The sequence below is a fragment of the Amphiura filiformis genome, chromosome 17 (genome assembly GCF_039555335.1).
Source record: "Amphiura filiformis chromosome 17, Afil_fr2py, whole genome shotgun sequence".
NCBI lineage: Eukaryota > Metazoa > Echinodermata > Ophiuroidea > Amphilepidida > Amphiuridae > Amphiura > Amphiura filiformis.
In genome coordinates this window covers 20125136-20145840 of record NC_092644.1, presented here as the reverse complement: position 1 = coordinate 20145840, position 20705 = coordinate 20125136, and the positions used below count along the sequence as shown (strand labels likewise).

The 20705-nt window shown below is 38.5% G+C and overlaps 1 protein-coding gene across 2 annotated transcripts in view; it reads left to right on the top strand.

Moving 5' to 3' along the window:
- The first annotated feature begins 475 nt into the window (after positions 1–475).
- The window catches only part of LOC140137434 (retinoic acid receptor RXR-alpha-B-like), a 172252-nt gene continuing 152022 nt past the window's right edge, over positions 476–20705 (top strand). Inside the window, exon 1 of one of the 2 annotated variants that reach the window (XM_072159086.1) lies at positions 476–655. In XM_072159086.1, the coding sequence (XP_072015187.1) occupies positions 634–655 (22 nt within the window). In that variant the 5' untranslated portion in view covers positions 476–633. The remainder of the gene's footprint in view (positions 656–20705) is intronic. The other variant, XM_072159087.1, reaches the window with a different exon arrangement.

The window sequence follows — 20705 nt, the reverse complement described above, 5'->3', positions numbered from 1 at the left end:
GCGTCCTTTTTGCAACCCGTTCGCTGGAGGTTGCTAATTTATAGAATCACTTAATTGGCATTAATGTTGATCAAATATTTCAAATTCTACACATCCCTTAATATAACACTTTATTTTCATGTTTTTATGGTTTTTTAGTAGCATTTATTTAGATTTGTGTGGTATTTATTGTGTTATCGTGTTATTGAATTGATATTTGAGTAAATTTCAATCCTGAATTTTCCACTTCATTTAGACGTCGAATGCGATTGGCCAATCAGACAATGACCTTAACGAGGCATGTGTGCATGTACATTGTACTTGTTTCCGCCCAGTTGTGCGCCATATTCCACACGATTGATTGGATTTGGGCGGCAAGGGCAATTGGCTTACGTGTTAAATTTTTCTTGGGCGTATGTTTTGGGCGATTTATTTGTTACACTTTCTAGGAACAGTGCGACTTATACACGAGAAGTACGCACAAACTGGTCAAATTTTATATTGGGACTTGCAATGCTTTCGCCCAGCTACATTACGTTGCAGTGGTGGACCGAAGGTTCTTGAATTACATCGTAAGTTTGGACCCAACTTTTTGACGAATTTAGAAATAATTTCAAGGTGATACTATTGGACGTTAAGGAGAAGGTATCTAATATGGACAACGTGTCCGATATGGGTAAGTTTGATTTCTTGATTTGTCTAAAACGTAACATATTTCGGACAGTTGAATGTGAGGTCAGACTGCCGAATAGGGAAAATGTCCGCTGTTTTCAATGCGAAACAGCGCGGGGTCATCTGAGGTAATGCCATGCACAAGACGGATTTTTATGAGTCTGGAGTATCAAATTCGTCCCATGTTGGGCCTCAAGTAAAGTACAGATATCTAACGCTGGAATGCAGCGGTAGTTAGAGGTGAAAGCTAACTAGAGAATCGGTCATTAAAGTGCAAAGAAAGGTCTCTTTCCAGACGTAGTCAGTCGCTTGCCAGTCATGTTGTCATGTCCTAAGATGAACCCAATGTTTTGTGTATTGAGGCCTGCCCTAAGCCAGCCAGCGCGCTAGACGTCATCGACATCGTGCGTGCTTATAGTACTGTGCTATGCAATGGAATCGCCATAATTGATTACCACCTATTCAGCTGGACCAAGCACCATCAAAACTTTACTGGGGTCATGCAAGGGTTTTACTAAAACCATGATCATGAGTTATTCGCCCGCCCGTAGTACTTCATTTTGTGCAATGAAATTGATGTGTGACATTGTCGGCAGTGTTCGATTTACCTGGATTAGCGTAGCAAAATGCTACTCACAATTTTGTAATTGCTACTCAAATCTGAAAGTGAGTAGCATTTTTTGCTACACATAACAATATACAAAAAATCGATCACTGGCCACTGACTTGAACTGAAAATGGAACATTCAGGATTAGCATGTTGCAAAATGCTACTCACAATTTTGGAATTGCTACTCAAATCTGAAAGTGAGTAGCATTCTTTGCTACACAAAAAAATATACGAAAATCGATCACTGATTGTCGATGTTGTGTGCTGATATGCACTGCAGCAAAAAGACCGAAGTGACACTGAAAGACATACAAAAATACAATTTCTACATTCAGCAATAGTCCAGCTAAGGCCAATTACAATTGATTCTTAGTTTCCTGTTTCCCGCCCGCGTCCAAAGTAGAGAATTGCAAAATATTTAATTATTTTATTTATATTTTGGATTTTCTCTTTAAAAATAACTTTTAATGACTACCATTTGCTACTTTCTGACTTTGATCATATCATCTATAATGATGAATAAACATAGAACCTAATTGTACCATTACTTATGTATAAAATCAAACATAGTAGTAAAATAATTAAATGCATGCTCCTTGTCAAAATGGCTTGATGTAGGTTAAGACCACTTATTTTAAAATAAAGAAAATAAAAGATAATTAATAATTAATAATTAAAAGTCGCCTCATCCCTGGTTTTCAACCATGAAACAGGAAACTAAGAATTAATTGTGAAGGGCCTAAAGTAAAAATGCCATATAAATATTATGCGGAATTTTGTGTTATTGTTTGTTTTGATTCCTTGTTGTAAACAATTTTATTTTTAAGTTATTTTTATTTTACTCCCAAGTAAATTATGAATAATTTATGATTGAACAATGTGCTGCATGCATAATTTGAATTTGAAATTTATTCCTTCACTTCAAGACTCGCTCCATATTAAACTGACATGACTGAGGCTTTCACTTCAGTTTACGTACCGGTACACAGAACCAATGTTTATAGGCTATGCATGTGCCCTGGTTCAGACTGTCTAAAGTTTGTTCGGCTTATAATTGGCGAAAATTATTTGGTTTTTGTTACTGCGCGTGTCAATAAATAAAATTACAACTTACGCAAACGTAAGTTCGCACAAGCGATCTGCGCCCAACTGTATAGGTGACCCCGGCCACCCGGGTACTTATTTTACATGACGCTACAGTGCCTACACTTACGCTTTTCAACCCACAATAGACCGTCAAGAAGTTAAAGAAATGTAGTATTCACTCGGTCGGACATCCGGGAACATTGTCCCCTTTGCACAAGCGCGCGCATAGCAACCAGCTCGAGAAAGGGGAGCTGCACGTGCGCACACTAGTTTTACTAGGCTATTTCCCCTAGTTGTGACGTCAGCCCGACCAAGAGAATTTTGGCCGCTTTGAAAAGGGGCAAACCTCAGAAACTACAAATTTGACTTCTGAATCGGATTTGTTGTCAACGGCTTGTGACGTTACCTCCGGGGTCACCTATTCACACCAATATCAATCCATGATGTTATGAGCCAATTATAAAGCCAATCAAACTTTAGAGTCGTGATTGAAAAGTCTAGCTAAGTACCGTAGTATCCACGATAACTCAACAGTTAGGGACGCACCATTAGACTTCAAGGGGGTGGAGGAAGTTGGGGTCAGGGCAAATTTCCAGATGAACAGGATCTACTTTTTCGGCGCAGTGCCTACACTTACGCTTTTCAACCCACAATAGACCGTGGAGCGTGGAGCAGCACGACTAGTTGAAAGACTTGTAGCAGAGCTGATTCCGTCTGTTTCCATTTTGTTTTGAGAGTCTTTATTTTTGTTGTTGGCTGGAGGCCCATGTCGAGAATGTTAGTATTTTGGCCGATTTGAAAAGGACAAACCTCAGAAAACTACAAATTTGACTTCTGAATCGGATTTGTTGTCAACGGAGGTCAACGGCTTGTGACGTCACTTCTTGGGTCACCTACATTGTATTCACACCAATATCAATCCATGATGTTATGAGCCAATTATAAAGCCAAGCAAATTAAAGTTGTGATTGAAAAGTCTAGCTAAGTACCGTAGTATCCACGATAACTCAACAGTTAGGGACGCACCATTAGACTTCCAGGGGGAGTGGAGGAAGTTGGGGTCGGGGCAAATTTCCAGATGAACAATATCACTTTTAACATGGATCTACTTTTTCGGCATAGTGGTAAAAGCCTAACAATACCCGCCGATTACGAGCTGATCAAAGTATAGGCCTATTTTCTACGGTCAGTCACAAAAACTAAAACCTTCAATATGTACAGGGTTCCCACATTCAGGTTTTGACTACTTAGGTCCAAAATTTCACTTACATGAGTCGTCTATAAAAGTTATTAAAACATTATAATTAATAAGGAGTCTGCGAACCCCTGCTGTAACGCGGCTGTCAGTTGGCTCGGGGCTAGGGACTTAGACGGCGACGTAATTTTGTAAACTGTTACAAACCTGCAACAGTCATTTGCTAAGTCCCAGCGGGGCCGGGAGGGGCAATATTTTCTTGAACATCCCCGCCCCTTACCCTGGGGAAACAGCCGGAAAGATCACAATCATGCATATCAAAGAACCTGGATTCCACTGGTTAATTGGTTTTAGAACAGATCATTGTTACCCCCACCCCTACCCCCACCCCACCCCTTACAACCTGCACAGTTGAGAACAATCTTTTATAATGTTATGGGTAGATCCCCGGCCCTGTCAAGATGCATTACATCCCAGGCTAAGTGCCTGCTATTGCCTGGGACCTGGGGGTGGGGATTGCAATTGTGCGTAAGCGGTGCTACATAGGCTATATATGCCCACAGAGTCTGGAATTTCTAAAATGAGCAAAATTCATGTCATCATGATTTCGATTTTGGTCTTACATGGGAAACCAGAGAAGGTCAAGTCATGGATGGAAGAAGTTATGGAATTTGAATATGGTCATTGAAATTCTAAGTGTTAAAAAAGTCATGGAAATGTTTATTCACAGTTTAGACAAATCAGGGTAAGTTTTATGACAATTTTAAGAGAGCGGGGGAACAAGGTAGGATTGACAAAGGGTAGTTGGAAGCCGATTTTTTTTATCTTGTCCTTTTGTTGGCAGTCAATCTAGATAATATGATGGAATTTGTAAGTCATATAATTGTCAAATTAGAAAAGTCGGTTTGAACCACGATGTGTTCATGATCAAGAGGTCTATTCAGGAGGGTGCATAATGATGTCACTTCCATTTGATGAAATAGACTCTATACTAAAAAAATATGTTTTATGAAACTGATCTGCTGAAATCCTTCCAACTATTTCAACTGTTGCCTGCATCATGGTTTAAAGTTGTCGCAAGGAAATTCAGTGGCTATCTGGCTATACCAGTGAAAAAAATGCTACATTCATCCAGCTACATGTGTGACATGGGCATAATATAAGTACCGGTACCCAAGAAAAATGGGAAGATAACAAAATAACACACCACGGTGAAAATATGCAAATTTTTTTTCTTTTAAATTAAAAAACGTTATAGACCCTACATTAATTACTTGTTAAATGAGGTTGTGAATACTGCAATCGTGCCTTCGGTGCTTAGCATAATAGAATTCCATAAATATTTGGGTTGAAAGGATGAAAAAAGATCTAGTGAATAATGTACCTTTTGAAGTCTGGTAGTTTTAAGCGCAAAAAGTTGGCAATGAAACGGCATAGTCTGAGAAGTTCTCCATTGGTTAGATTGTACGCATGGACGGCTGACATGGATACATGCATTCACACAAAAAAAGTTCACAAAGTCTGTGCTTCAAAAATGAATGGTGACAAGACAACAGACACAAAGCTAGGCTCAGGCTAGCAATTTATATCTCGCACACGCCATGGAATGAAATGCCGTCATTAACGACACTAACGACTCTACACATTTGCCTTAATTGTACCAGTAATACACAATTCACATCAAATTTAGGGCTGTTGAAATGTCAAACACTGCAGTTTGGAATCAACACCTAGAAATAATGTGATTGCAATTCTTATGGGCATCGCACATACAATATTATCACCAATTCTTGCGCTTATACTGGTACCCCAAATCCTTTTGCAAAGAAGCCAAAACTATGTACGTAGTCATTGCCCACATTGTCAATGCATACACTCGACTTACGGCCTAAATCAGCGCATGCACATTGATCAGAGCTCGATCTACCTAACCCAGGTGCATACATGCACAACTTCACAAGTGCATCCAGCTGTCCAGTGCATCTAGCTTTCCAAACCTACCTGCACACTGGCAGTGTGGGCGAATCCATTTGGATAATCCCTGATTCACGCAAATCTACATCCCGCTCCCGCTGCACAATGATTGAAAAAAATACTGCCCTCATACAGTCTGATTTAATCATCCAAGATGGCGGCTCTGGCTCTGTTTTTGCTGTTAAAATGCCCTCTCAAATCAGTATATTGTACAAATTATTAATGATTAAAAAGTAAATTATACTCATGTAATTCGCCATTTTGGGGGTTCAGTTGCTTAAATAATGAAGTATAAATAGTCAAACCGGGACTCAAACTGGGTGCATATTTTTTTCTTTCTGTACACTGCCAATGCACTACAAGAATCGTCCGGTTGATGTTTTACGAGAATCTTTGCGCGAATTGATTCACGGATCCGCGTCGGATTTCTGAGCCTGCACTGTGCATAGGAAAGTTGCTCAGTTGGTAACCTTTCTGGCTGAAGATTATGTTTGATGTAAAGTCTGCACAAAAAGTAACTCAGCTGTTATAAATACGCCTATATAGATTCAGAACTAATAATTGTTTTCAACATAAAAAGAAGGATTTACCTATCATTTTGATACTCCATTTGTCCAATTTTGTTCAATATTGACAATACAGCAGTGTTTTGAAAGAAAAATACCCCAATTTAAAAGTTGCAGTTATTTGTATTGATTTGAAGTAAGCGCGAAGATAATGGCGGGCTTTACGTGCTTACAGTGCTGGCATTATAACCATTGATCGCTGTAAACTGCAACTTTTAAATTCGGGTATTTTTCTGTAATTTAAGCACTACTGTGTTGTTAATATTGAGCGACATTTGACGAATGGGGTATCACAATGCGTGTAATAAATCATCCTTTTCTCTATGTTGAAATATTGTGAAAACAATTATTAGTTCTGAATCTATAGGCGTATTTATAACAGCTGAGTTACTTTTTGTGCAGACTTTACATCATTATTTATAACAGCTGAGTTACTTTTTGTGCAGACTTTAGAATTCATCCTGCCATATTCCTCAAGGGCCATCCCTTGAACAAAATTGTAAGTGAATTACTTTTTATGTGTTTCCTTAATTTCTTCTTTAAAATTTTGAGGATTGATTACTGCCACCCAACCCCAATTTTGAGGATTGATTACTGCCCCCCAACCCCAATTTTGAGGATTGATTAAGGGGGTACTACACCCCTGCCCAATTTTGTGCTTATTTTTGCATTTTTCTCAAAAATTATAGAGCATTGGTGACAAGTAAGATACCGTATTGTTTGTAATAAACGCCCCGGGGGCGTTGCATTTTTCCAAAAGGGGGGCGTTTATTGAAGGCGAATTGTCTGTGAAAAAAACTTTAAAATCGGGTTAAATTTCCCGATGGTGCTCCTGTTAAAAGGAGGGATTTACAACTATACATGATGGCGGCGCCCACGGAAAATGATGTTTTTATGGGAAATACAACAAAATTACACCTGTAAGTGCATGAAATTAGTGAAATTCTACCATAATTAGGCAATGAAATGGATGGGAGTTGAGTCATAATTAGCCACTTGCAGGTTCCGCCATTATGCACTATATGCGGGAGAGCCTCGAACTGGCAGCATACATGAAAGGAAGAATTACGTAACCTTACACAGAATGTTATATGACTGGTTCAATTCCCATTCATGTATGCTGCCAGTTCGAGGCTCTCCCCGCACATAGTGTATAATGGCGGAACCGTGCAAGTGGCTTAATAGGTTTTTTCCGTGCAATTTAGCGATCGTGACTGACATGACTGATGCAAATTTTAAGCTTACTTACACGATATGGCATGGAAATGTTTGCATTTTTGTCAATTTTTCACAGAAAAATTGGAGGGGGGCGTTTATTAGAGGGGGGCGTTTATTAGAGGGGGGGAGCGTTTATTACAAACAATACGGTATGTATATTATAGGGGCAAGGACTACAACTGCTACACTGAAAATTGTATTTCAGCACAGACAACAGTTGTGGAATTACAGTCAAAAATGAGGGAAAACCAATATTTGATCAATAAATCAATAACTACTTGCCTTGCGTTGCTGAATTTGCAGTGCAGTAGCTGTACATCTTTGCCCCTATAATATACATGTATCTTACTTGTCACCAATGCGCTATAATTTTTGAGAAAAACACAAAAATAAGCAAAAAATTGGCTAGGGGTGTATGTACCCCCTTAAATTATATACAATGTATTTCTTGAATTTTGAAACTTTTTGAAAATTTATGTTCATGTTTCATGTAGGACAGGGATTCTTATTGACATACATTGTACCATACGACTATTTCGGAACGATTAACAGTATACAATGTACGGTATGACTAAATAATGTATGCATTATTTTCACTTTGTTGCAAATTCGGTGTAACCTATTTTACACCCTTCTGTTGACTTCACCTGTGCAATCAGTTAGCAAACCAATTCTGGCAAAAGATAAATATTACCGTACTGAAGCGAGTAATAGTCCCACCCAGTTTTTGGGTGAACATTTTTCAAAATTGGGGTTGGGACTATACTCAATTTCAAAAAACAAAACAAAAAAAAACGAAAAAAACATTTTTTAATTTTTTTTTTCGGTTTTGTAGTGTCCCTGGACTAGGATCATTCATGGTTGACCTAAAAAATTTGAATTTGAATGCATTTTGAAATCATTAATAGAGCATGACATGAATACAAATTATCAATTTTCATAAGAAAAATACAAAACATCTTGAAATTGTTTTTTTTTTTAGGTCAACCATGAATGATCCTAGCATTTAGGTCTAGGTCCTGGGACACTCCAAAGCCGAAAAAATAAGTAACTTTAAAAAAAAAATTAAAAAAATTTCAAGATGTTTTGTATTTTTGGGGGTGGGACTTTATTCGGAGGTGGGACTATACTCGCGTCAGTATGGTTTGTGTTAACTTAAAGTTGACATTTTCATGGTAGATACTCACATAACAAGGCATGAATTAAGATTCTGATTTTGAGTCAATAAAATTGTAACCTTGGTACTATTTTCATCTACATGTAGTGTGAATAATTTCTGTATACCCAGTACATGTTTATATATTAGTAGTTTTTTTGGTTTTTCCCTTTGCTGATCCATATGGTCCGTTCATCACCGCCATCATGAGTGGACAGACATTGCATTTTATGCATGCATCATGTTGAATAACAGTAACTACTCTGTTTTCAAGTTGATGAGGGAAAGCTGTGTGCAGCTGCAAATCTGCAATGCTATTGGTTGCTTAGTAGTAATAATTGTGACTCATGTTGACCAATCTGGAATTATTTTAATGCGTTTAAGTTGTGCGCGAGTCTCCATTTCCCCTTCACACAAATATATGCATGCATGTAACACTCGCTCATCAATTGCAGTTGAAGTGATCAGGGCTTTTTAAAAATAGGAATCAAGGTGAAAAGCTGTCAACACTTAGTCCGATGCCAATCACAATTTTCTAACCCAAATTTCCCTACACCATATCTATACTGTCTGCAAGGTCTTGTCAGGCGGTTGAGTAAATTAGGTTATTCATCCAGCTGGAAAAAAAGAAGGAAATTTACAGTGAAAACCAATAGTGCTGGCTGCAATTTGCAGAATGAGATGGACAGACAGACAAGATTTTTATAAATGACACTTCTGGGATGCAGCTCGGCCAGTCAAGGTTGGGAAGTAACACAAATGCTTGTGTCTTTTCAATCCTTGCAGCTTTTTAGGTGTTACGGACCGTAGCGAGAACGGGTCGCAAGGGAGGGCCGTCTGATTGAATGATAACGATGCATTGGGACACCTCCAGAGAGTTGCACGCCACACCATCCATTATGCATTCTTTTAATCCTGTTTTTATTTCGCAGACCTTGGCCTGCTCTTAAAGGCAGCAACAAGGCGGAGTTAAAACATGACTAAATTTTTCCTTTCTGTGCATATTTGCTCTTGTTTTATGCCCCATTAATATGGCTATTGTTTCGTATAATATGTGTGTAAGTCCATCTCAAAATATTAGCTTTGTAACCCCAACATTTGACATGGCCAGTAATTGCCAGCTGGTTCCCTTATTGTTGTAAGGTACTTTTGTTTTATAGCATATGTGGGGATTTACATTTTAAGTAGCTCATACAATATTCAATTTGTAGATGGTCAAGGGATGTTGCTATTGATAGAAAGGCTGAGTCCCAGACATTATCATGATGCCTCCATAATCATTTTATAGAGTGGATTCATAAATTTATGGTTCATATTTTTTCCTGGTGCCTATTCAGATGTGTCATGTTTGGAAATTTCTGATTAGTATAAGATTTATTTTCCACCAAATGTTCCGGTTTAGTATGATTCGCCGCTTTGAAGTGAAAGAAATTTCCTTTTATTAAATACAAGGTGCACGATATAAACGAACGCTTGTAAGTGACTAATTCATTAACTTAACATCCTCAATATATACTACACTAGCCGGACATGACAGCTAAGGATAATCCAGCATTGTGTTGCTTGAGAAGCATAGGAAATTCCTTTGATCTTTTCAGATATTTGGTGATTTGGTTCTGGACTTTGACTCTTTTAACTGTATGGACTTTGACCCCATACTTGTATGCCCTTAAAATAATCTTCTGAGCTAGACTATTTCAAGGAGTAGGAACTGGTGTTGTGTACAGGTCATTTCAACTGTGCTTCAACCTTTTCTATCATGTGTTGTATCTAAATGTACATGTATACAAGGGTTCCTGGAACTCATCAAATACAGGATTCATACACTTGAGGAGCTTTTTTGTTCATAGATGAAATCATGAAAGAATATGGGGGGGGGGGGGGGTTGGATAATGTGCGAGTTGCAAGTTGCGAGTGCGAGTTGCGAGTTGTGAGTTGCGAGATGCGAGTTCGAGTTGCGAGTTGCGAGATGCGAGTGGAAATTTGCGAGTTGACATTTGCGAGTTGTCAAAGGAAGTTGCGAGTTGGTTTGCGAGTTGCGAGTTGACATTTGCGAGTTGAAATTTGCGAGTTGCGAGTTGAAATTTGCGAGTTGTGAGTTGAAATTTTTCGAGTTGCTAAGAAGAGTTTGAGATGATTTATGCAGTGTTGTTCACAATGGGCATTTAATTAAAGACTACATGCAATTGAGTGTATTGACAGTTGCTTTGAAAATATTTCTCCTTATGATACATGTATGATAGGCCGATATCTTTAACGTTAAAGTTGCTGGTGACTTTGTGGTGATGTTTTACATGTACAAGTACACATTGTGTAGCACTACTTTCGGGCTCTGTTGCTTTAGTAGTATACTATCAAGCTGGGTTGCCTTCATCTTGGTTGTGAGTGAAACGAGCACCGAGCTTAGCGAGGGCTACTATTGGTGGAATATATCTTGGATCATCATAGGTATCAGAGTACAGCACAGAGCCTGTGCTGCATATAGGCCTATAACAGGAAAGAACTCTAGTGGTGTCATGCATCATTGATTCTCTCACATCTGCACAAACAGGTTATAAATTACCTAGACTTGTGCCCGAGTCTACCTCGTCTGAGTCGAGCTGAGTTGATTCGAATTTGAGTCCGAGCCAAGTCAGAGTCCTTTTGTATCAGAGTCCGAACTCCAGACCAGGGGCCAAGTCTGAGCCAAGTCTGAGTCCAGCAAACTATATGAACTGAGTCCGGCTCAAGTCCTGACTCAGTCCGAGTCCATGTTCAAAATTAAAGTTATGAACATAATATCAAAGACTCCAAATAGAGATGAATTTGAACCAATCCTATTTATGTATAGTGTATGGGAAGCACAGTGGCCCCATGGTTCAGGTGAGAGCATCATAATCGAAAGATTGCGGGTTCAAGCCACACTGATGAGGCCAGTGAGTTGCGTCGTTGAACAAGATAGCTTAATTCCCAATTGCTTTACTCCACCCAGGTGTAAAATGGGGAGCTGCTGGGGGTAATCACAATCTAAGTCACTGACAGTACCTGCGCATCAGTTGTGCACTTGGTAAAGCGGAAATATTCTGATATATCCTAATGTTAGCGGAATTGTTGAAGTGTGCTAATAATTAGGTCATGCCTAGCTGAAGCACACATTAAACTCCAACATTTATTTATTTTTATTTATTTATTTATTTTAAATTTTTAGTGTACACAGCTACAATGTGTGCATGTGTTAAATCAGTAAATCTGGCCCTGACTGCACAGGTGTACATGTTACATACGTAACACATACCCCATCCTACATTGTACATACATGTAACAGTATGAAACATTTGTGCTACCTGCTACGTGCGGTTTTTAATAGCTTGTCTATTCAAAAGCGTTTTTGTCACCATGGGGTCTTCCTGTTGGTTTTGTTTTGGCTGGGTTTTTTCTCGATGTTCGGGGGGAGTAAGGCAGGTTGTATTAATTGCCCCAGCTCAAGCCATATCAGTAACGTCACCCTTGTGAGGTAGTAACTGCGGCGGGCTATTCCCCTTCTTGATTGGCTGCCTTACGACCTTGCCAGGCTCGGACCAATCAGATCTCTTGTTAGTGAGCGTCTGGTACTTCAGCGGTTTTTCCTTTCCATCTCATTCACTTTTTTCGGCTGGAGCGGTCAGGTTCGTTTGAAAATCCCGCCCAACCCACCCAGTTTTGTAGCTGGGGAGGGTTTGGTGGGTCGTGTCCCAGACCTGTGGTGTTGGGGGTAGCTGGCCAGGTCTGTGCGCAGTCCCCGTTCCGGATGTGGGGGTGGGCTGGCAAGATATCTTGCAGCCGTGTGCTCAGCCGGGTATATGGCATGTTTTTCAGGGGATCAGGGTCTGGACCGTGTCTTTTTTGGTAGTTTCAATGGTCGTGTCCGGAAAATATTTGGAGGTGTGTTGCCCCAAGTGGGATCCACCATCCAAATCATCAAATAATATGTCCAGAATCTGTTCCCACCTTTTTTTTTTTTATTTATGTGTAACCTCTGTGGATTGTCCTACTTGTTCGTGCATCAGTGTGGTGCTTTGACCGTTTCAGCTAATTCCGCAAAAATAAATGTTAATTGGGTGGTATCATAAATTGGCTGTGTGATGAGTTATTTTTCTCTCTGTGCATGTAGCCTAAGACCCTCTGAGGACAAATACATGTTATAACTGATATATTGTAATGTATTTTCTGTGTTCACATTTCACCTAGATGTTCAGGTGGCTGGATCGAGTTCAGAGGTGTTGTTTAAATAGATGAGGAATTCAATAGGACATCCATTCATAAAAAATAATTTGAAGTGATAACTGTTAATGCAACCCATCTCCGATATTTTGTATAGAGTCAGGTCACCTATATCAACATGATCAAAATGAATCATTAGAACTTCACATATTTGTGAGTGTGTTGATATTGTTTCCCCTCTGTTTAAAAAGCTCACTACTCTCTCAGGACTGCTCTCTTTTATAACAAAACTGGTGAACATTTATATTTTGTCTAATTTTGAGAAGAAAAACTGTTTGGAATTGACATCACATTAGTCAGTTCAATTAAAGCAATGTTTACAGTAGCACATGCTTGAACCTTTCTATTCCTTTGTCTGGAAAATTTGATACCCCACTACATCTCATTATATAATTGAAAATAATCAAACACTATAATGTGGTTGAGCTTGAGGTATGAGCAGGGAATCATAGACGATGGTCATATTTTTATCTCTCAACATAATATTGTCCAACGTTGTGCATGCAACTAGAGCACAGGCAATGAAGGTCTAGTTCCAATAGGGGTAAAACAATTTCTGTAAAAATTTGACAAATTAGCAACTCGGAAGACCTCGCAAATGTAAACTCACAACTCGCAAATTTCAACTCGCAACTCGCAAATTTCAACTCGCAAATGGCAACTCGCAACTCGCAAATCAACTCGAAACTACCCTTGGCAACTCGCAAATACCAACTCGCAACTCGCAAATCAACTCGCAACTGCCCTTGGCAACTCGCAAATTTCAACTCGCAACTCGCAGATTTTCAACTCGCATCTCAAGCAACTCGCAACTCGTACTCGCAACTCGCAACTCGCAAAATACCTTTACCCGGGGGGGGGGGGGGAGTGATTTGTCCCCATATTTTCTAAAGCAGCCATAAAAAATATCATGCACATGGGTGGAAATGACACCCTAAATATCAAGCCTTGGGATCTCCTTTATAGAACCCATACCATTTCTCTTGTGTGTCAGCTTTATTTATCTCAATTTGTGAGTACAAACATTACTAGGCCATGCTCCCCTCCACTGGAAGTCCCAATATAGTAGCAGAGAAGATAGTAGATCTTACATCCATACATGTCTACAGTTTCAAAATGGCCGGCTGTTTTTTAAAATTTTTTATTATTATTTATTTGATTCCGAACTTGTGGTAAATAAATTTGTGAAAGGGTGCACCCAATTCACTCATGACCGAGTTTCTTACAGTTGCATAGTTGCTGAATATTTGTAACCATAATTGTCATGTACTCACTCAGGCAGTACTAAAGCCCTGCGTTTCATTTTCATAAACATTCTTTTCTTGTTTTCAGTCGGCTGGTAATATCAATGTACCTACCGGCACCCCGATTTAAAATTCAGTCTGCATGTTGAAAATGTAGAGAAAAGTGAAAACAAAATTATGTAAAACCTACGAGTCAGACATAATGCTAAAACTAGGGTGCTCGAGGCTTAATTATAAATGCACAGCTCTCAACTGTACACCTTCTTGCATGCTAATGAGCCTCACATGCACAAGCATGCCTTGAAAAAATAGTATCAAGCAAAGCAAGCCTGACAACACATATTAGCGAAAACAAATTTGAATGGTTTGATAATTTCCTCCAAAATCTAGGGGTGTTATACTTTGGCACCACAAAGTATCCCTTGTATAAAATGTGCAATAAATATGCTTGCAGTGAAGAGAAAGATTTCAAAAATATGTTTCGTGCATATTTATAAATGCAATGTTTTGGATGTCATGTTTAGATTGGATTCGATTTTAGTGGTCATGAAAATTCTGTTTGGCTGAAATTTCAAGAAGCGAATTGGGGAGCGAGCCTCCTTATACTTCAGCTGCTAAACAGCAGCCAGTCTAGAGCCATTGACGTCACTAAATCTGGTAAGACAGCGGGAATGCATTGCATTGCCAGACCTAACCTTGACAGTGGACCTGGTCGGACTGTCCATAAATTACGTAGCATTTTAGACAGTACTGTGTGGGAAGATATTGTTGTGTTGTTCAAATGTATTTGTTGGATAGGCTATGCAGTATGCACTATGCAGAGTCTAAATTAGCCTCCCAGCTTGCTTGGAAATTTTCTTCTTCCTCGACGCTTAAGTTTGAGCACCTTCATGAAAATTGGTGTAAATTACTGTGCTATCCATTATGGAGTAACAACTAACAATGCTGGAAACATAAAAAAGTTGTGTTTTCTTGGCATTTGTATGTCAGTGTATACATGTAACATGTACATACGTGTGGTATATTGTTTTGGAACCAAAAGAGGGATCAATGTAAATCGTCCGGAAATAACCGGAATTCCGGTCCGCACCAAAATCATATGAAACAGGCTCTACTTAAAATAAAAAAAACATTTGTAGAGCCTGGTAGTTAAAGCAGGTTTTGTATTTAATGTGTACAATTGAAATTTAAATGATTCTTAGCTCAAAAATGGCTCCTGGTTCACTAGATAATCTCAGGACTGGAGCTGCTTTTTCCAGATGTGTGGCTCCTGGTCCAGGTCTGCTTATTTTGAGGCTTGCGTGTAGCGTATGTTATTGATGAAATTGAAAAGGATGAAGGAAATGATTGAAAAACAGCATCTAAAAATATTTGATCAGATTGCTAGTGGTAGGTACCATGATGCAAACTCAAATTAGAACCGCATTAAGCATATTGCGTGTTACAAGACAATTACAGAATTGTCGCAGCGTCAGTAAAAGTACAAGAGGCATTTACATGTCTTACTGTTATTGAATTCACTGCATAGAACGAAAGTGCATTTGATTACAATACTTGCATGAAAGTGAAGAGGCACAGCTAATTGATCGCAGTTTAAGTACATTATTCTTATCAAATTAAAATGTAATGCGCCTCTTGCATAGACTCTGCTGGAATTGCATTTTGCAGCATTTTATTTCCTGAGTGTTTAGATTGTACTCTTTTACTCTTTTGTTGAAATTAGACTTGAATTTATGGATGCATGGCACAGTGGTTACGGTATATCTCGCCTCTGTAGTGTGTGAGATTTTTTGATTTGATTTGATTTGTTCGGTTTTGACAACCCTGGATAACCCAAGAAAGCCTCTATTGAAGCTTATTTCCATTGGGGTCCATTTGAACACTGGGACGGGTTGGGAAGTCAGGGGTTAACACCCTATTCTTTTCGAAACTGGATGCGAGATACATGTACATGTATGACTCTCTGCACACAGGACCGATGGCTTAACGCCCCCTCTAGAGGACGGAGCACTTTCATGATTCATTTACCCAATTCTAACTGAACCATGGGGAGAGCGAAAGTCTACAGAAGTTGCCAATTAATTTCAGACTTTTTTTTCCCCAAGTCAATATCCCAGCAAATCGCTACCGCTGGGAATTGAACCCAGGACCTCATGCACTAAAGGCAAGTACCCTAACCATTGCGCCACGCTCCCCCCTCTCTGGCAGTGTCAACTTGCTTGGGGAAAAATATATGAATTTAGTTGGCAACATTCAGATGAAGTGTCCTCCTCATGGTGCAAATTATAAAATTGGGTAAATGAACTGTGAGGATGCTCTGTCCTTTGGAGGGGACAGGTGGTTAAGTTGGTGTTCCATGAAAAACGTCAACAAGGCTGTATCAGGGCCTGAAAGGGAAAAAAATCACACATGTAGAAAATACAGGTTGAAACAAAATGACTTGGAAATGACACACAACATTGATATTAATGAATATGATGCTCCTTGACATAAATTCATGTAAGGATACAATATTGAAGTCCAACCTAATTGAGCTTTAGTATTAGATTGACAGCAATGATCATGAATCTGTGTCAGTGGTAATCCACTGTCAGAAGTTTGTGAATATAGGCTAATGTACATTGCTTGTTTCGATAGAGCTCCAAGATAACTGCTCATCAGAATGAGAGGAGACGAGGCGCCATAACTAGAGCTTATCTGATTGGAGCATCTTAGGGACGGATGACTTATTGATGACTTGTAAAGTGACCAAAATCACTTTGAAAAAAAAAGAAAAAAAAGAAAAAGACTTAAGATCAGATCGTAGATCGTAGAGAATATTTGTATGACGTGACTTGGCAATGAATTATGTGAATAGAATTGAGAGAATATTTAATTTTATACCTGTACAATTTTTAATACTAATAGCTATTAAAATATTTTTAATTTTGTATTGAAAAAAATAAAAAAATTGCCTCCAGTCTGGTTTTATTTTTTTATTCACCTAAAATGTTTCCATTTGTCATTCATGCAATTCCATATAAATTTATTTGGCTACTAGCATCTGACAAGACGAGTGTCACTGGTCAGGTAACAGTACGTGAAAACCAATAACTTATAAATAAATATCAGTACCGTACAAATATAGCATTCTGATAAAGGGTGTGGTTGTAAAAATGTTCAGAATTTATAAAAGCCATGGAAAGAATTTGTAATGACAAATTTTACATTATACATGTACCTTGAGCAAGAAGGATGCAGAGAGAGAGGGAGATTACAATACATGGTAACACTACAGAAAATGAAAATGCATCAGATAAATCAGCATGATCACATCATGAATAACTTATTATGATGATATTACTTCATTTTCTTGTAGGCCACCACTACTGTCACTCCTGTCAGCAAGCTGGGAAAAAAATTCTGGGAAGATAAGTAAATTTCCCATGAGAATTCCTATGTTTTCTTAGGTACTGGTATTTTTATATTTATTTTGAAAAGCAAAATTTTCCTGCAAATTTACGCCAATCTTTGCAAATGGCAAATGGCAGATTTTAGGATTCAGCACTTTGTTTACCCAGCAATGGTAGTCAGGTGATTTACAGTTTACAAATTACAATTATATTTATTTTTGTATGTTCATGCAAAAAACATGGAATTTTATCATGCAAAAAACATGAAATTTTATTGTCTAAGACATACAATGTACAAAGTCTGTTGATGTATTTTGATTTCCAACAAGTTGACGATTTTGACTGGTTGCAACTTCATGTAGCCTACCCAGAATTTTTAAAGATTTTATGTACAGTTTGATCAGCTCGTAATCGGCAGGAATTGTTAGGCTTTTATTACCACGCCGAAAAGTAGACCCACATGAAAAGTGTCATAGTTGACCTATCGGGTCTTTAATAGACAACGTATCGGTCTTGAATGAATAATTTGTGATGCTTCTGGCAAGATGTCACAAGACAATTCTCGAAATAAAATATACACTAATCCGCGATGTTATAAGGCCTGCCGATTACGAGCTGATCAAAGTATAATTTCATCATTGCCATTGCCAGACTTGGAAACATTGTGGAATCTAGGAAGATCGTTTGAGTTATTTCCAAGGAAACTTTGGGGGGAGATTTTGGAATTTGGAGGATTTGGTTCCCCTTGTAAAAAAAACACATGGGATATTAGCTATTTTGGAATTACAGTTGGGCGGCGAGTTGGCTTATCTTCTCAGTAAATTTGTTAATCACATTTTTCAGCCATTTTTTGTGATCAGATTTGTGATTTGTCTCAATACCTCAAGCTAGAGAATGGGAAACCTGTGCAAAAACAATTGTCACCTGTGATCCCTATTCACAACAACAACTCTCATTTTCATGCAAGAATACCAAAACCTGACACATTCAATTTGCATACAACAACGTAATGACTTGCACACCTATGCTTTGAGTTGTCATCAGGAAACATTGACAGACAGCTTCATATTTCTGACCATTTTGAAGTTTGAACCAATTTAAAATATTTGTGCCTTCAAAATGTGCTTTTTGGAAACAGATCTGATTTGCAGAAATGTGTGATGAAAAATTGTATTTGACATTATTGAATTGAATATTATTGGGGAGAAATATGCATGGAGTTCAAAGACATGTGCAGAAATGTATGATGTGGCATTATATTGGGCCATATAAATCTATTACATGTCTACACAATCACTGCTTTCTTACATGTGGGGTGAAATGAAGTTTAAAAATCAGGTTCATGCCCTGTAACAGTTCACTGCATTTCACAGAAATAGATTTATTTATGGGATGCATTTACATGCTCCTTGTATTCATTGAATGAATAGCCACTCTGCATGTTATAATATTGTCCCGAAACTGGTCATCAAACCATGATCAAACGTAGTTTACTTGTCATAATTTGTGAAGCTTTTTGTGGGCTCATGTTTTGCCTAAATTTCCAGCTAACTGGAGGAGTAAACCAACCAAGGAAAGTTGTGAAAAATGGAGCAGCTTAGCAGGAGCTTGTCCTGAAATCAAGGACATTGGAACTTATGGTGGGGTCACTGACCCAGGCTAGTAAATGGTTGGTTGGATCTTAGCTAGACAAAATTGCTCTATTACTGCAAATTGAGCCAGGATTGTGTTTCAAAAGAGCTTTTGACTTGATGCAGTTTGCCCTTTTTACTCCAACACTCCTATTACTGGCATTAGCAGGATAATAATAATTGCGAACCTTATACTGAACTTGGGGAAGTCGGCTTTCATGGCAATTGGTAATTCTAGAACTAGAGATGTTTGTTTAAAATGAAATTTGAAGTTGCAGTTTTTAGTAGGATGAATAATTCATTTGACAAGGTCAGTTAGTCTGATTGAAATGGGAAGAAGAATGAAAATGTGAAATTCACTACTTTTTGGTGTTGGATTTTTATCAATCATTGATATGATATCACTATTATCAGGAATTGTCTATTGTTAGAGCAGCCAGCCCAGCAGACAGGAATACAGCTTTCCACCATATTGGCTATTGAAAGTGCATTGTAGCTCACCTTGAAACACTCGAAATGTTATCATGAAGCCAGGAGAAGAGATTGTGCCGCCACCATGTACAGTTCTTTGACCTTTGCGAAGTGTGTGCTCTTCTCAGGCAAACTGCTTGTCTTCTCAAAAGTGGTCACATGACAAAATTGGTTAAATTTGATTTTAAAGCATGGGTAGGATGATGCGAGGATGAGCAGCAAGAGCGCAGATTGACAAACTGGCGGCTGACATCACTAGGATCTCTCAAACATCATCATCTGTCAGTGCACAGTTCTTTCATCCCAATATGTTTGTACATGTCTAGAATGACCTTTGAATGTGATGGGATCAATAGCTCATACCACACAGCTTGGAGGTCAAATTTTGTGCAATTATTGTTGAATGGAGGTCATAGTATCATTAGAAATGAAATCATTTGAGCTCAAAGTGCATGCCATGAATGCAGGGACAGTCTTTGGAAATGAGGTTGAGACACATTTTGGTAAAATGTTCTTCCTAAAAGAGAGGTTTAGAGGTGCCATTTTGATATGAGGTAGAGAGGCAGAGGTGGACCAAATGATTCATGTTGCGGTCATTGCAGATCAATCTAAAGCAGAGCGTTAGATCTCCTTTTTAAAATTTGGGGAAAATTCGGCAGTTTCAACTCTTGTTTTGCAGAAGTGGAGAGTGCATAGTATTGATGCTATCATTCATTTACATGTGTACCCCTACAAACTACTTCCCTAGTGAAAGTGGCACAATGTACCTCTTTGTTGTTTTAAAACTAATCATATCTGGAGATTAAAATAAGCAAATTGCACAGAACAAACAGCATTAGAAGTCACTCTACAACAGTCTAAAGTAGCTCATTAATTATTTCTGGTTCACAACAAGTATCAAGGGTATGGGCTGCATGCCATGTCACTATGTATTGGATGATCATGATGGTGATATACCATCACATGAATCAAAGGATGTACAGATGTCTCATCGGAGTTTGAAATAACATTTCATCATCCTATTTTTGTCATGTATACCTGACATTTTGATCTGGAGGCCAGCAAACGGAGCACCGACTGATGACATGTTGAGATATGGCGCATCTGAAGCTAGTGTTTATGAGATAGTGGAAGATCTAAGAATAAACATGAGAGAAGACGTAAGGGCATTGGCTTTTTGTTGGGTTCATTCATGCTAATTTCAATATTTCCACTGCTCAGTGCAAGAAGTGAGTAAGTGCAATAGCTGCCATGTGAATATTTGGCAATTTG